Source organism: Sander lucioperca, chromosome 17 (genome assembly GCF_008315115.2).
Source record: "Sander lucioperca isolate FBNREF2018 chromosome 17, SLUC_FBN_1.2, whole genome shotgun sequence".
Taxonomy (NCBI): domain Eukaryota; kingdom Metazoa; phylum Chordata; class Actinopteri; order Perciformes; family Percidae; genus Sander; species Sander lucioperca.
Window position 1 is genome coordinate 25,944,077 of NC_050189.1, and position 13,109 is coordinate 25,957,185.

Sequence of the window (13,109 nt, forward strand, 5' to 3'; positions counted from 1 at the left end):
AAGCCTGTTAAAAACGAATTTCTAGTGGGTGAGTGCCCCCTAGTGAATATATTGCATTATGTTGTTTTATTGTGGCTCTTCAAATCAACTGGATGGTTCTATTGGTTCTATTATGTTAATAAAAGTAGGGGGAAACACAGACGTTATTTACTTAATATGTAGCTACAATGCAGCGATATCAATCAAAACTAGCTCATTCATTTTGCGAGATGAAAGTCCGTGGTTTTAATTGTTGGAGGTTGGTGCACTTATTTTACCAAGAGCGAGTTAGGACAATATCAGTGGCCTTTAGTTAATTATATCTGCAGCAAACCTTCCACAAATGATAACCTATTCAATGAAAACACAATACAGTTTATCTGCCTACAATTTTAGTTTACCGATTGCCAAACTAATAGAAAAATAGACTGTACAAAAAAAACAACCTCTCCCAAATCCACCGAGCTTTGTTCATACTTGTGCTGGGTTGGATTAATGTGGTCTGTTGTTGTTCTTTACTGATTGGGTGATAACAGTCCAAATGTATTGGCTTTGGAAAAGACAGGGTGGAGCTCATTATCATATATACTATGTGTCTTTTGACGCGTTATGTTACGCGTACTGAGCCACGTAAAAAGCGGCGTTAGATGAGCATTCCACGGCGCTTTTTACGGCGTTTTGTCATTAGACGACGTAAAAAACGACGTCCTGACCGTTCAAAACAGGTAGGAAAGTGACGTAATGTGAGCTTTTTGGCGTTCCATATCCAGGTACCGTTTTTTATTGTTGACCCATCACGTGTTGTCTGCTTTGGTGATATTTTATTCTGTTGTTGATTTTATAAGAAGTACTTCTTTTACAACACGTGTTGCAACCACACTCATATATATATATATATATATATATATATATATATATATATATATATATATATATATATATATATATATATATATATATTTATATTGTCCAAATTGTGGCTCTTTTCTGGGTATTTGTTGTGAGGCTACACTGATGAAGGCTGTTGTTGATAATCAGCTGTAAACACAGGCTGCTAAGTGCCAATTGGAATTTACTGTTGGTTTGGACATTAGGGCTGTGTAGTGTGATGTTGACATTTAATGCAATTTATTTTGTAGCCTAAATATGTTCTTTCATCTAACAGTAGCATCATAACACCATGCTGCTAGCATTAGCCTCTTATTTAGCATACAGTCAGTAGCCATCATCTCGTATAATTGTCGACACAAAAGCGTATTTCCTGTTTAAACATTTCCTTGGTGGGTGGTGTTGTGCTGGGGGAATTTATTTGAGTTTTTTTTATTTGAGTCATGGCATCAGTATTTGTAAAATCCAGTACAGGGTCTTTATTGTTGCTGGTTCAAAATAAATGGCTCATAAGGATGAGTGGAAAATGTTGGGACACAAACTTTCATCACTCATATTCAACCTCAGAAATTGTGTGTATTGCCGTAATGAAAAACTTTGTTGAAATTACAACTTTTTACTAATTTCATTAAGACTTTCTTCTTGAAATATTTAAACCTAATTCTCAAAATCTCAATATTTCATTTTTGAAACAGAGACCCTAATACTCCCTTATATCAGTGTTGTAGTACTCGAGACCGGTCTCAAAGGACTTTTTGAAGGTCTCGTCTCGGAATCAACCACATCTTTACTCGGTCTCTAAATGAAGAGGACTCTGGATTTTATTTCAAGACCACAACTTTAGGGATATCACTAAATTGCCTGTGTATCGTCCGATTTATGTGTTAACATCATTACTGTGATTGGAGGTAAAACTTCCTGCTTCAAATGCAACCTATTACTTGACTCATTTCTAGTCTGAAATGTGTTACTGTTAACCCTCGCCCCCTTAACACGCACTCCCAAAGTGAATGTAGTTGACAGGAGAAGAAGCCAAATCGTCGGTAATAACATGTTATGTAATACATTTTATTATATTTTTTATAGTTTATTTGCAAAACAACATCTAAAAGAGTGTAAATTCTGCAATGTAACACTGATTGAGACAGCTGGGACCGCTACATTTTTAAAAAATCAGCACTTAGAAAGGAAGCATAAAGAAAGGTAAGATAAGTGTAAGTGACGCAAAACTCTCCACCCAAAGGGATTTACCGAATATTAGCTATACATATTAGCTAGTTGTGTATATACTGTATGTTTCAGTTGTTTGGTCTGGTCTTGGACCGGTCTCGCCCTGTCTTGGACTTGGTCTTGACTTGGTCTCAACCCCTCAAAGTCTCGGTCTCAATATATATATAAATATAAATAAAGAGGATATTTTGCTACAGTTATCTACATTTTCACTTAAAGGTCTTTCTGTGTGTGCAGTCAAACATTGAGCGGGAATCGAATAAACATGCAAAACCGTGTCACAAAAGATTACAATTTTAATCATTATAAATCATTCTATAAATACATGGTTGTCATATCATTAAGAACTTGTTTTAAATAGCAATAGATAACAAACAAACAAGCAGTCGGGTGGTTGGTTGCTGGGGTCAGGCACGATTCAACACAATCTTCTGGGTCTTGAGGTGACAAAACCGTAACCGTTAGTGGAAGTAGCTGGGAGTGTGTGTGTGTGTGTGTGTGTGAGTGAGTGTGAGTGAGTGAGAGATGTTTGGTTTTTGCCACAGGTCTTCAATAAGATCCTTTTTTATTATCACCGCTCTGAAAGACAAAATGAGAATGGCTTACAGGAAAAAAGAAATCTCCCAGCAGTATGGTGTTTGTATGCCAATATATGACAGGCAGACTTACTTTCAACTTTCTTTTTTAGTGGTGATAGTGCTGCTTTCGCCTGTAAAGCACGCAGAGACAAAGTTACCAAAGTATATCTGTAACCAAGATACAATTAGCTGGTATATTTGTTGGAGTGTGTGTAGTGTAGCGTTGTGGCATTGAGGAGTTTATTTACCTTAAATTAAGTTTAACGTCAACACTGAAATTACATGTTAGTGCAAAGGTGAGAAATGTGGGAGCTTGAAAGGAAAAGTAGCTCCTCATTTTTTACCTTCTTGATAGCAGACCAGTCTTCAAGGATGTCGATGTCTCTCAACATGTAGACGATGAAAGGCCCTGTGAGACAGAGAGGGAGTCATATTAAATCATCTGTCGGTCTGTCCAGCTGTCAGGAGGCAAATAATATTAAAGATACTGTTTGTGTCAGAATAAAAAAGGGAAAGAGGATGAGAAATTTTACCTGAAACCAGAGCTACTTTCTTTTTCCTCTCCGACCGACCCAGCAGGTTCTTTCTTTTACACTTCTTGCCCATCTCATCACTCCACTCTGGAATAAGAAAATATAGCATTCATTACATTACTCATCTCACTGTTTAGATTTATTTCTTCTGACAAGAGAAGTCTTCTGAGTGTAGTGATTATTACTTTGCGTAATGTATGTAAACACAGTCTTAGTTTTCACTAAGAAATTAGCAGGTTTTTGTCCAAACATTAAAGGTAAAGTTTGGATTTTTTGAAGTGAGGTTGTATGCTACTTATCCATAGTCAGTGTATTACCTACAGTAGATGGTGGTCGGCACACATGCGAGTTGTGGTCTATCAAGTGTTATTGTGTGACTTTTGGCATTTTAAAAAGGGTTAGGAATAGTCACTTAAACGCGTTATTAACGGCGTTAAAGCAAACCCATTTTAACGGTGTCAATTTTTTTATCGCAAGATGAACTTTTTGGCCTGGCAAACTTTGTAGTTTTTTTCACATGCTGTTGCAACAACTAGTAACGTTAGAAAAACTAAAACACCACACCGGATCTAGCTAGACCGGAAACAAAATAACAGGCACGCACTTGTTGCACTTGTTTGGGCTTGCGAGCCGGCCAAAGAGTAGTAGGCTAACGTTACGTTTTGAGCGGATGGCGAGCGTGAGACGCAGAAATGGATGCCAATTAGATTCTGAATGGAAAGTTTACTTTTAAAAAGTTGCCAAATGGTTCCATTGACAAGACCAAAGTGATCTGTGTGTTTTGTCGTTGTGAACTGAGCTATCATCGCAGCACGTCCAGTCTGAAATACCACTTGATGGCCAAGCACACAGCTGATGCAAATTCTACGCCCCCCAGTCGAAACGAGGCGACAAAAGCACAAAGCAAGCCGATCCACTTTTCCATGTTGATAAGAGCATTAAAATGAGAAAAAAATAATGGGACAAAAAGAAATCAAAGGACATTTAGAATAGATAAAAATGTGCGATTAATTGTGAGTTAACTATGACATTAATGCAATTAATCGCGATTAAATATTTTAATCGTTTGACAGCACTAGTTAGGAACTAACAAAACTAACAAACTAACTAATTAAGGCAGCGGTAGAGCAGCTGTGTTCTGCGAGGTAAAAGTACTGTTTTTGTCAATGGAGTCTGGTGGCTGAGAAGAGAGCATCTAACGGCTTAATTTCCCCCTGTGTAAACTTAAACAGGGCTGTTTGGCAGCAAGGTGAAATGGTGACAATATTCTAAATACAGCACATACACTTAAACTAAGATTTTAAGGTGGCTAAAATACATTGAGCTGCTGCCCCCTGTCCCCAGCAGTACATTGCTTAGCTTTCGTGCTGGGAATCTGGCCTGCTTCTCCAAACAGGGGGCGAGCCGACCGCCACCTACTGGAGGTTATACACTGACTATGGATTCAACCCCACTTGTAAAAAAAAAAAAATGAACTATACCTTGAATAATGGCAGCAAATGTACTGTAGATGTTGTTCCCTTAACCAACAAGACTAATGATGATGATGAGGACATTTTAGCTGTACCTGAGGTAAGGTCTACATTCTGTCTGTCCTCCTCCAGTCTTCTTATCTTCTCCAGCAGTTCGGTCTTCATGGCATCAAACAGCAACATCCGCTCACTCTGTATCACACATACATAAATACATACACACTTTTACTTTTGTAATAATTGTGTTCAATACCAATTGCGGCCCGCATCCGCTTCAAGACACTAGTACTTACGTACAGGGCCACGAACGGATCAGCACCCGCTTACATCCAGAACATGGTCAAACCATATACCCCAACCCGCCCACTTCGTTCTGCATCAGCCAAACTGCTGGCTGCTCCCTCACAGCGAGGGAGAACTAATCACTCAGCGAAATCCCGAATGTTCACTGTCCTGGCTCCCAAATGGTGGAACGAGCTCCCCATCGATATCAGGATGGCCGAAAGCCTACACATCTTCCGCCGAAGGCTAAAAACGCATCTCTTCCGACTACACCTCGGATAAAAAAAAAAAAAAAAAAATCTTGACTTGCACTTTCGAACCTGCACTTTCATTTGTCTCTTTGTAGCTTTGCCTATTTAAAGCTACTGTATTTGCACTTACTACTTGTGGTCTGGAGTTTGAACCTTCACAGTTGAAAGCACTTAATTGTAAGTCGCTTTGGATAAAAGCGTCAGCTAAATGACATGTAATGTAATGTAATAAGATTGGCTGAAGTGTACGAGAGTCCTGATGCAGTATGTAGTACTGTAATGTGTGTGTATTACCTCCAGGTGCTGCTTTGCTCCTTGTTGTTCACACTCGTACTTGTGTTTGATCACCTGCAGACACAGCTCTCTGTACACTCCTGTAGTTAGAGACAGTTAGAGAGGATGCTAAAGACAGTGTGGCTAATTTTAGATGCTTTTTGTGTCCTTAGTTTCTTTTAAAAGGTAGACAGAAACAGATAGTGACACCATACAGCATATTAACCTAATACAAGTCTTTTAGGGCGCTTTCACACCTATAGTTTGTTTGCTTTGGTACGAATCAGTTGATGAGTTTGTAAACTTGGAGCGATTTCCCCTTGGTTTGGTTTGGTTTCACACCTGGAAAATTCCAAGCGTTCAAGGGCTGGGCGATATGGAGAAAATCAAATATCACGATATTTTTGACCAAATACCTCGATATCGATACCGCAACGATATTGTAGTGTTGACTATTGGTGCTTTCACAAAATATTTACACAATGAGAGTTTTGATAATTAAGCATCAGTAATGTGGATATAATGACTAAGTGGGTAAAGGCAAATAATAGAACAGTTCAGAAAATGACATCACTTTAAAACCATATCACGATATCAATATAATATCGATATATTGCCCAGCTCTAAAGTGTACCAAAATGCATCATTACAAATCACGCAAGAACGTTCACTCCTTTTTATTGGTCGAATGTGTCTGGGGCGGGAGCAAGAAAGTAAATACAGGAAGAAGGTCCTGTGTGGACTAGTGCATATTTCTTGCATCTTCATGGTCAAACCAGCTCACTTCATTTAAATAATCAGACATTGTCACCGAGACTTGGCTCTGCTCTGCCGGTGTGCGTCTCCAACTGTAGTGCCGGCTGGTTTGACCACGCAGATGCGAGTGACGGTGAGCTTGACCGCAGTCATTTCTGTGAGAGAACCACTGCAAGCTGCTACAGTTAAACACACCTGACTACAGGAGACATTAGCTCCGACTTGCGGAGTATGTAGAGTTGGTGCGGTTCGAGGTCGGATCATGTTCTTACCACAAACAAACCGCTCCAGACTTGGTTTGAAAGCGTACCAAGACCACCTCTTCAGGCAGGTCTCGGTACGCTTGTTTGGTCCGCTTTTGGTGCGCACCAGAGTGCAATTGTCGGGTTCTCACCTGCCCAAACGCAGGGTCCCTGCGGGTCCTTAAAAATTCTTGAAACGTCTTAAATAAAATTTTCGATTTTTAAGGTCTGAAAATGTCTTGAAATCTGGAATTTACGATAAGGAGGTCTTAAATTTCATGTGGGACCGAGTCTGACTCGTCATCCGTTTTGGTTTTTTTCAACCGCAATTTGACCAGTGCACCATCTGGGGGCAGCACTTTGATCTATGTGGGTGCAACCTGCATCATTCCATAGGTGATTGATGAATGCGTTGCATTTTCTTGGGGGAGACCCCCCCAAACTGCCCTCAAGGCTATTTAGCAGCCACATTTACCCATAATTTAGAGAAAGGATGATGAATACTTTAACTTTTTGTGTATTTGTGGGTTTTTTTAATGTCCTGGGGCTGTCCTCCATGTCTTTTTCAAACTGCTATGAGGGGCCAAAATTTAGAAATGACCTGAGTACCTTAAAGGCTGATAGTTTATACATACACAGTCAACCATGTCAGGGTAAGGCGAATCAGCACTTGGTATAAAAGTTGTCGTGTCCCTGTGACCTGTCTTGAGCGTGGCTCTGGTGAGCTGTGCCGCGCTACGCTTCGCCACACCATTCTGTGTCGTGTCGCGCTGAACATTTTGCCGTTTGTTTTTTTTGTCGTGGTAAAGTCTTATATTTTCCTTTTTAGAGGACTTAAAAAAGGTCTTAAAAGTCAATAAATTTGCTGTTAAAAAATGTGCAGATACCCTGAAACGAATTGCAGCAGCGGGGCAAACGAACTCTAGTGCTATACAACCGAACTAAACGAGGCAGGTGTGAAAGCACCCTAACACCCACTTGCTAATCAAAGCAAAGATTTCAAGCTGCCTAGCAGACCATTTCCAATTCAACACAGCTAAAGAAACTAGAATTGGGCAGAATAGGAAACATTACAACAAGACACTGTTAGGGTAGGAATAAATTCCCTTAGATCGCTACTATATAGCATTTGAAATTAATTCGATCATACTGTAGGCCATCATTTCCATTAAATATGTTGGTGGTCGTCCTGACTCCCTTCACCCTACCAGAGAGATTAATGTGTGCAGCCCCACCCAGAGGCCAGGTGTTGAGAAACATCTACACCCTACAGATGATGCATGTCTGCTGGAAAAGATATGACAAAAATCAAATTGTACCACAGGTCCTGCTCATTTTCTTTCAGATATTGTGTGCTGGGTTTTTAACTTAATTTCAACATCATTCCACTGTGGTCAAAGTGACTTGTATGCCATGATAGAAAAGTTTAGGCTGTTGAGCACATCATATCCTGTCTTCCTGAGAAAAGGTGCGTTTTACTTACCGGCCACTTGTGTTCGTATGTGCATGCTCTCCTGTAGTAAAACCAGTGGTTCTCTGTATTCTCCAGCCTTCCCTGTCAGCACCTCGTCCAGCTTCACTTTCACCTGGTTCTGCCGCTCCCGAAACAACCTGCAATCACACAGTGGAGTCAGCCTTTCCTTCTTTTCTTTTCTTCCATCCTTCAAAAATCACACCAGAGGGACACACTGTCAAGTTTCTTCCCTCGTCCGCTTTCAACTTACTTCTCTTTCAGCTCCTGAAATTGTTTTTCCAGATCCAACATCTCATCTAGACATTCTCCTCTCCTGCGCTCACAGTCTTCATCATCCATCTCTTCACAGAGGACAGAGAGACAGAAACAGTTTAAAAACAACCAGTGACATTGCATACAATCAGGCAACAATTTAGCAGAGCACTTGGATTTTACCTGAACTCTCCTCTTCTTCCTCCTCCTCTTCACTATCCTCCAAGTCGCTATCCCTCTCCTCCGTGCTCTCCTCCATGGTCTCCTCTCCTCCTCTGCCTCCTCTTTCATCCTCTCTCGGTTGCTCCACCTCTCCGTTGGTTTCAGGGAGTTGTGACTCTCCTTCTGCCTCCATCTCCTCCTCCGGCTCCCTCACAGGGGGTTGGGCTGGCATGGCTGGCTGAGAAACATGCAGACACACACAAACTATACCACAATGTGTCTGGGTAGAGGTTTAAAAGTCAACCAAATCTGGTCTGTCCTTCTCTTGAGCCATTTCATCAGTAATTATCAGTTAGTACACTGGGTTACTCGTGTGTACTGATGTTTGCACTTTGTTAATCTGTTGAATAATGGGTTGTTCTCTTGTAGTAAACATGCTTACCACCACCAATAATCTAAATACTCTATGTAAAACGGCTTTGTTACATTTTTTTTTATTATTCCTTGATTTTGTTTTTTTTCTTAACGAGTCAACTAAAAATGACAAGCACAACATGCAAATTGCTTAGCTTTTTTGATGTCCCAATTTGAAAATATGCTGCATGAGCATATATTTCCATTTGTATCACAATTGCAATATTTGGTCAGACAAAAAAATGTGTGCATCCACTACTGAAGTACATTTACTCACTTATACTTATTTACTGCATTTGGAAATATAGCTGGTGCCTAGTTTTAAAATCCCTATCTTAGGTTCCACTTCTACTGCACACAGAGCAACACAACTGCCTTAAATATACTTTCCTTATGTTTATTTTGCTTAAATATTGCTGATGTTGATTAATGACAACAAACTCCAGCTGGGTTGCAATAAGAGTAAACCACAACAAGGAGCACTGAAAGCAGACAAACGTCCTACGTTGCTGAAACAGAAACGTGTTTAATTGTAAATTGTGGCATACAGATAGAACATATTATAAATATAGTAGCATTGGGGCGACCGCGGGACATCGAGCTATAGTGTTCCGTATCTCTGTCAAGCCCGCTAGAAAAACACAGCACAAGACAGGAAACTACCCGATTTTCTTGTCGAAAAGCAAAAAGTGATAGTCTAAAAATAATTACCTCACACTGCGTTAGGAACGCTTTATGGGAAATAATTACAAATGGAACATAAACTGTTTATTTTCGCCACACTTGTGCTACATCCATTAATAGGCGTTTGATTTTGTTTCCTTGCCCCGGACGTCCTATTTTTTTTTATTAGCCCAGCTTGACCACTAGTAGCTTCCGTGATGTCATTCAGTAAGACGGTAAACGTTATGGACTCGATGGCGGTATTTAGACTCAAATAACGACCCTAACAGAGTCTGAAGTCCGTTATACTACTAGTATATTTACATTCAACCCCCAAGAAATTAACCGAGACTCGTCGTTGCATTTTCATGTCAAATTAACGTCAAATAAACCACAGTGAAGTAAAGTGCAACACAAGCTAACAATTGAAACCACAGAGCGAGGGAACGACTGCCTGCTCATCACACTGTCAGACTATTATTCAAGTTAATGTATTGCTAGATATTTCCTCTACACGTATTTGGTAGTAAACAATATAATCGGCGTTAAAATGTCATTAATCACAACGAAGCATCGCCACAGTAGCTTTCACTGACCCTATCTTCCAACTCTGCACGGATTAACGTTAACGTTATCCCTCCGCCTATGCAGGCAGGCAGTCGATGCTGTTTGTAAACAGATAACCTTCCCTTCCCCGGACAACACAGTGACTAGAGGAGCCTGCTCACCTTCTCCCTCTGCTCGGCTGTAGAAAGTTAAAGTATAATTTTCAATATTTTCATTTTAAAAAGTACTTCCTCTTCACTTCAGTCGTCAGTTCGATACCTCGCCGAAGTCTACAACCCGTAAATTCAACCAATCAGGGCCGAGCCGTGATGTTTGAGTGACCAATAGGAGTGACCCCTCCCCCCCAAACGTCGGTTGCCCAATCAAAATGCTAAAGCAGGTTTAGTGGGCTAATCATAATCCAGTTTGGTGCTGTAAACCATCAGAATTAGCCAATAGGCTGGAGTTTACAAAAAATACCGCGCATCTCCCTGTTTTCAATCGCAATATAATATAATATAATATATACTATAATATAATTAATATAATATAATATAGCTAGGCCAGACCTCTCAGGTGAGCGTACACATGCACTACATACAATAATTACAGGCTTCAAAAAACAATACACCTTTTTAATGCAATAGTTCTAAAAATGTCAGTCTATAGGCCTACAAATATATTGTTAAGAGTTATATACAGGTGTGTATATATGGCCCAACTAACTAACTAACTATATTGGAGGAATTATGTAAACCACTGTGATCTTTTTATAGCTTAACTACAGGAGGTGTATTAATTTGCAAAGCATTTTTTGTGGCAGATACATTTTAAGCCAAACATCGACATAAGGATCCAACGTTGTCCCTTAACTCAGATAGGAGTAATGAGCACAATGTGATGCAGCCATTTATACTACTGGTGTTAAGCATCATTCTTACTTGGGCTTACATTAACCACCATGAGATCAGAACAGCATTCAACCACAAGATGGCCCCAAAGTGATACAGAATGTCTAGAGAGCAAATAATGGTGGAATTCATATCATTTGAACAATAGGCCTTTATCATGGCAGACATTTTGGCTTGTCAATGTAGGAAAACTACAGGTGGAACTAATAACATTAATTAAGTCTGCATTCCATTTTCTCATATTGTGTATGCTGGTCACTGACTTACAGGGACACCTAATGTAACAAAGCCAATGTTAATGGTATTAATTACATCTGTGCCTGTCAAAATGTCTTCCATGAAAAAGGTGTACAAAGGCTTAATGGGAATCAGTCACACACTGATTATCAAATTTCATTAATGATGCTTTGTTGATCTCAATAGCTAATAAACCGTTGTATAATCAGCTATAAGACTTATGGAGCAGAGAACTGACCCAGTGAAGACAGACAATATGTCCATTTTACATGTTTTTATTAAAGTTGCATAAAAGTGTAACAAAATTGGGCAAAAACAAGACCTGTTGTTGCTATTGCTACATTTGTTTGTTGGTTTGATCTAATCATTGTCCAAAAAACACCTCAATCTGCATGGTTTAGCTCTTGTATTTAGCATCATGATGATAATCAGTATATATATTTTTTTGCATTTTTTTTTCCCCCAAACAGTAAAAAAACAGACTTCTCAATAACAGTCTCAGAAGATATAATCCAAACCTGGATTTAGAAATGAAAATCCACTCAAATTCACCTTCTGATTGAGCTTGCCTGGTACAATCCAATGTCTACAAAAATGCAGACCGTGCTTGATTTGGAAACCCCACCAGGAAGGCAAAAGCAATCGCACCAAAGTGTATCTGATGGGATTTTTGTTTAACTACATGTTAATCCAAGGCCTGGCATCAAGAAGTGTCATGATCACAATAAAAACAGACCAGTATTCAAATGGAAAAATGTAAAGAACATTGTTTCATCTAAACAAAATCACTGTATAAAGGCCTAAGTATTAAACACTCACTTCTAAAAAACAAAACCGAATCTCATTTTGTTTTTTCAAAACAAAAAATAGCGACAGAAGGTCCACATGCCGCAATTCTGCTCAGTAACACACGTGTTTAGCAGTTTGCGTTACCTTTTTAAAAATGAATGTCTCCCGTTTTTTTGGTTTGTGTAACATAAATAATACCTAAGGCAACATCTGTTTTTGTTTTTTTAAAGGAAAGGAAAGTGAAGAAAGGATAGAGGGAGGGTGGGCAAAAGGATGGAAATGGGTGGGAGGAGAGAGGGGATGCCAGGGAGTAATAACAGAGCAGCAAGAGGGAAATGGGTCAGTGTGTGTATGAATGCATGTGTGTTGGCGCTGAGACAGAGACAGACAGTGGAGGTCTGCTGTCACCACAGGTGTTAGCAATTGGTCACAGGAATCACAGCAAATGCTACTGCTTCTCCAATTGGCCGATGGGCTTCCGTCTCTGATCTGATTGGCTCAGGAAGAGAAACAGATGGCTTATTCTTAGAGATGATTGGCAGCTGCTGCGGAGAAACACATATCGTGACAGCTATGGACCTGTCTCTCGGTCTCTCTCCCTTTCTCTCTCAGCATTTGGGATGTGTGTGTGTGTGTGTACACATCTGTGTAAGAGGCAGCTGTATTTGCTAATGTGTTTCCGATTTTCTCCGCTACACGGGTGGCCTGTGTGTGTGTGTGTGTGTGTGTGTGTGTGTGTGTGTGTGAGAGAGAGAGAGAGAAAGACGAAAAGGAAGGGTGAATGCATGTAGACAGCTTCAATGTAAAACAGTGGCCTCCATCCCTCCCATTCAGATGTCTCATCATTACTGGGTCTACTGACAGGTAGAGGACAGTACAAAGTCCCGACATCAACATGTAGCTCCAAAGACATTTTCAGAGTTGCATGTATGTGTGACTGCTTTGAACTGAGGTCTGCCAAACACAAAACAATGTGGTGGACTGAATAATTCCTAAGACACAAGGAGAAGAGTAAGAAAGAGATGGAGGAGGGGTTGTATTGATGATACAAAAAAAAAAAAAGGCAGCTTTGTTCTGGGTCCCCCTGTCGGACTGTCAGTGTGTGTGACAAAATGCATCCAGAAAAACAAAACAGGAACCAGTCCTCTACTAAAAGTCTAATTTGTCATACAGAACA

General features: G+C 39.9%; 1 protein-coding gene across 3 annotated transcripts; it reads right to left on the reverse strand.

The window, feature by feature from the left end:
- Positions 1–2,373: 2,373 nt before the first annotated feature.
- On the reverse strand, positions 2,374–10,316 carry brms1 (BRMS1 transcriptional repressor and anoikis regulator). Of its 3 annotated transcripts, none has more exons than XM_031285124.1 (10): positions 10,178–10,316; positions 8,394–8,610; positions 8,209–8,299; positions 7,968–8,095; positions 5,508–5,587; positions 4,776–4,872; positions 3,209–3,295; positions 3,020–3,084; positions 2,767–2,806; positions 2,374–2,676 (listed from the first exon to the last, which is right to left on the reverse strand). In XM_031285124.1, exons 2-10 carry the CDS (start codon positions 8,602–8,604, stop codon positions 2,669–2,671), a joined length of 807 nt encoding a protein of 268 aa, XP_031140984.1. In that variant the 5' UTR covers positions 8,605–8,610; positions 10,178–10,316; the 3' UTR covers positions 2,374–2,668. The 3 variants fall into 3 exon arrangements, with proteins under 3 accessions (XP_031140984.1, XP_031140986.1, XP_031140985.1); XM_031285126.2 differs by having other exon boundaries at positions 8,394–8,636; positions 10,178–10,306; XM_031285125.2 differs by having other exon boundaries at positions 10,046–10,302.
- Positions 10,317–13,109: the final 2,793 nt, after the last annotated feature.

Bases quoted from the DNA above. Each gene is read 5' to 3' on its own strand.
- brms1 (XM_031285124.1), bottom strand. From the start codon at position 8,604: ATGCCAGCCCAACCCCCTGTGAGGGAGCCGGAGGAGGAGATGGAGGCA. The intron at 8,300-8,393 runs GTAAAATCCAAG...TCCTCTGTGAAG, and splicing joins GGAAGAAGAGGAGAGTTCAG to AGATGGATGATGAAGACTGT. The intron at 4,873-5,507 runs GTAATACACACA...TGTGTGATACAG, and splicing joins GAGCAAAGCAGCACCTGGAG to AGTGAGCGGATGTTGCTGTT.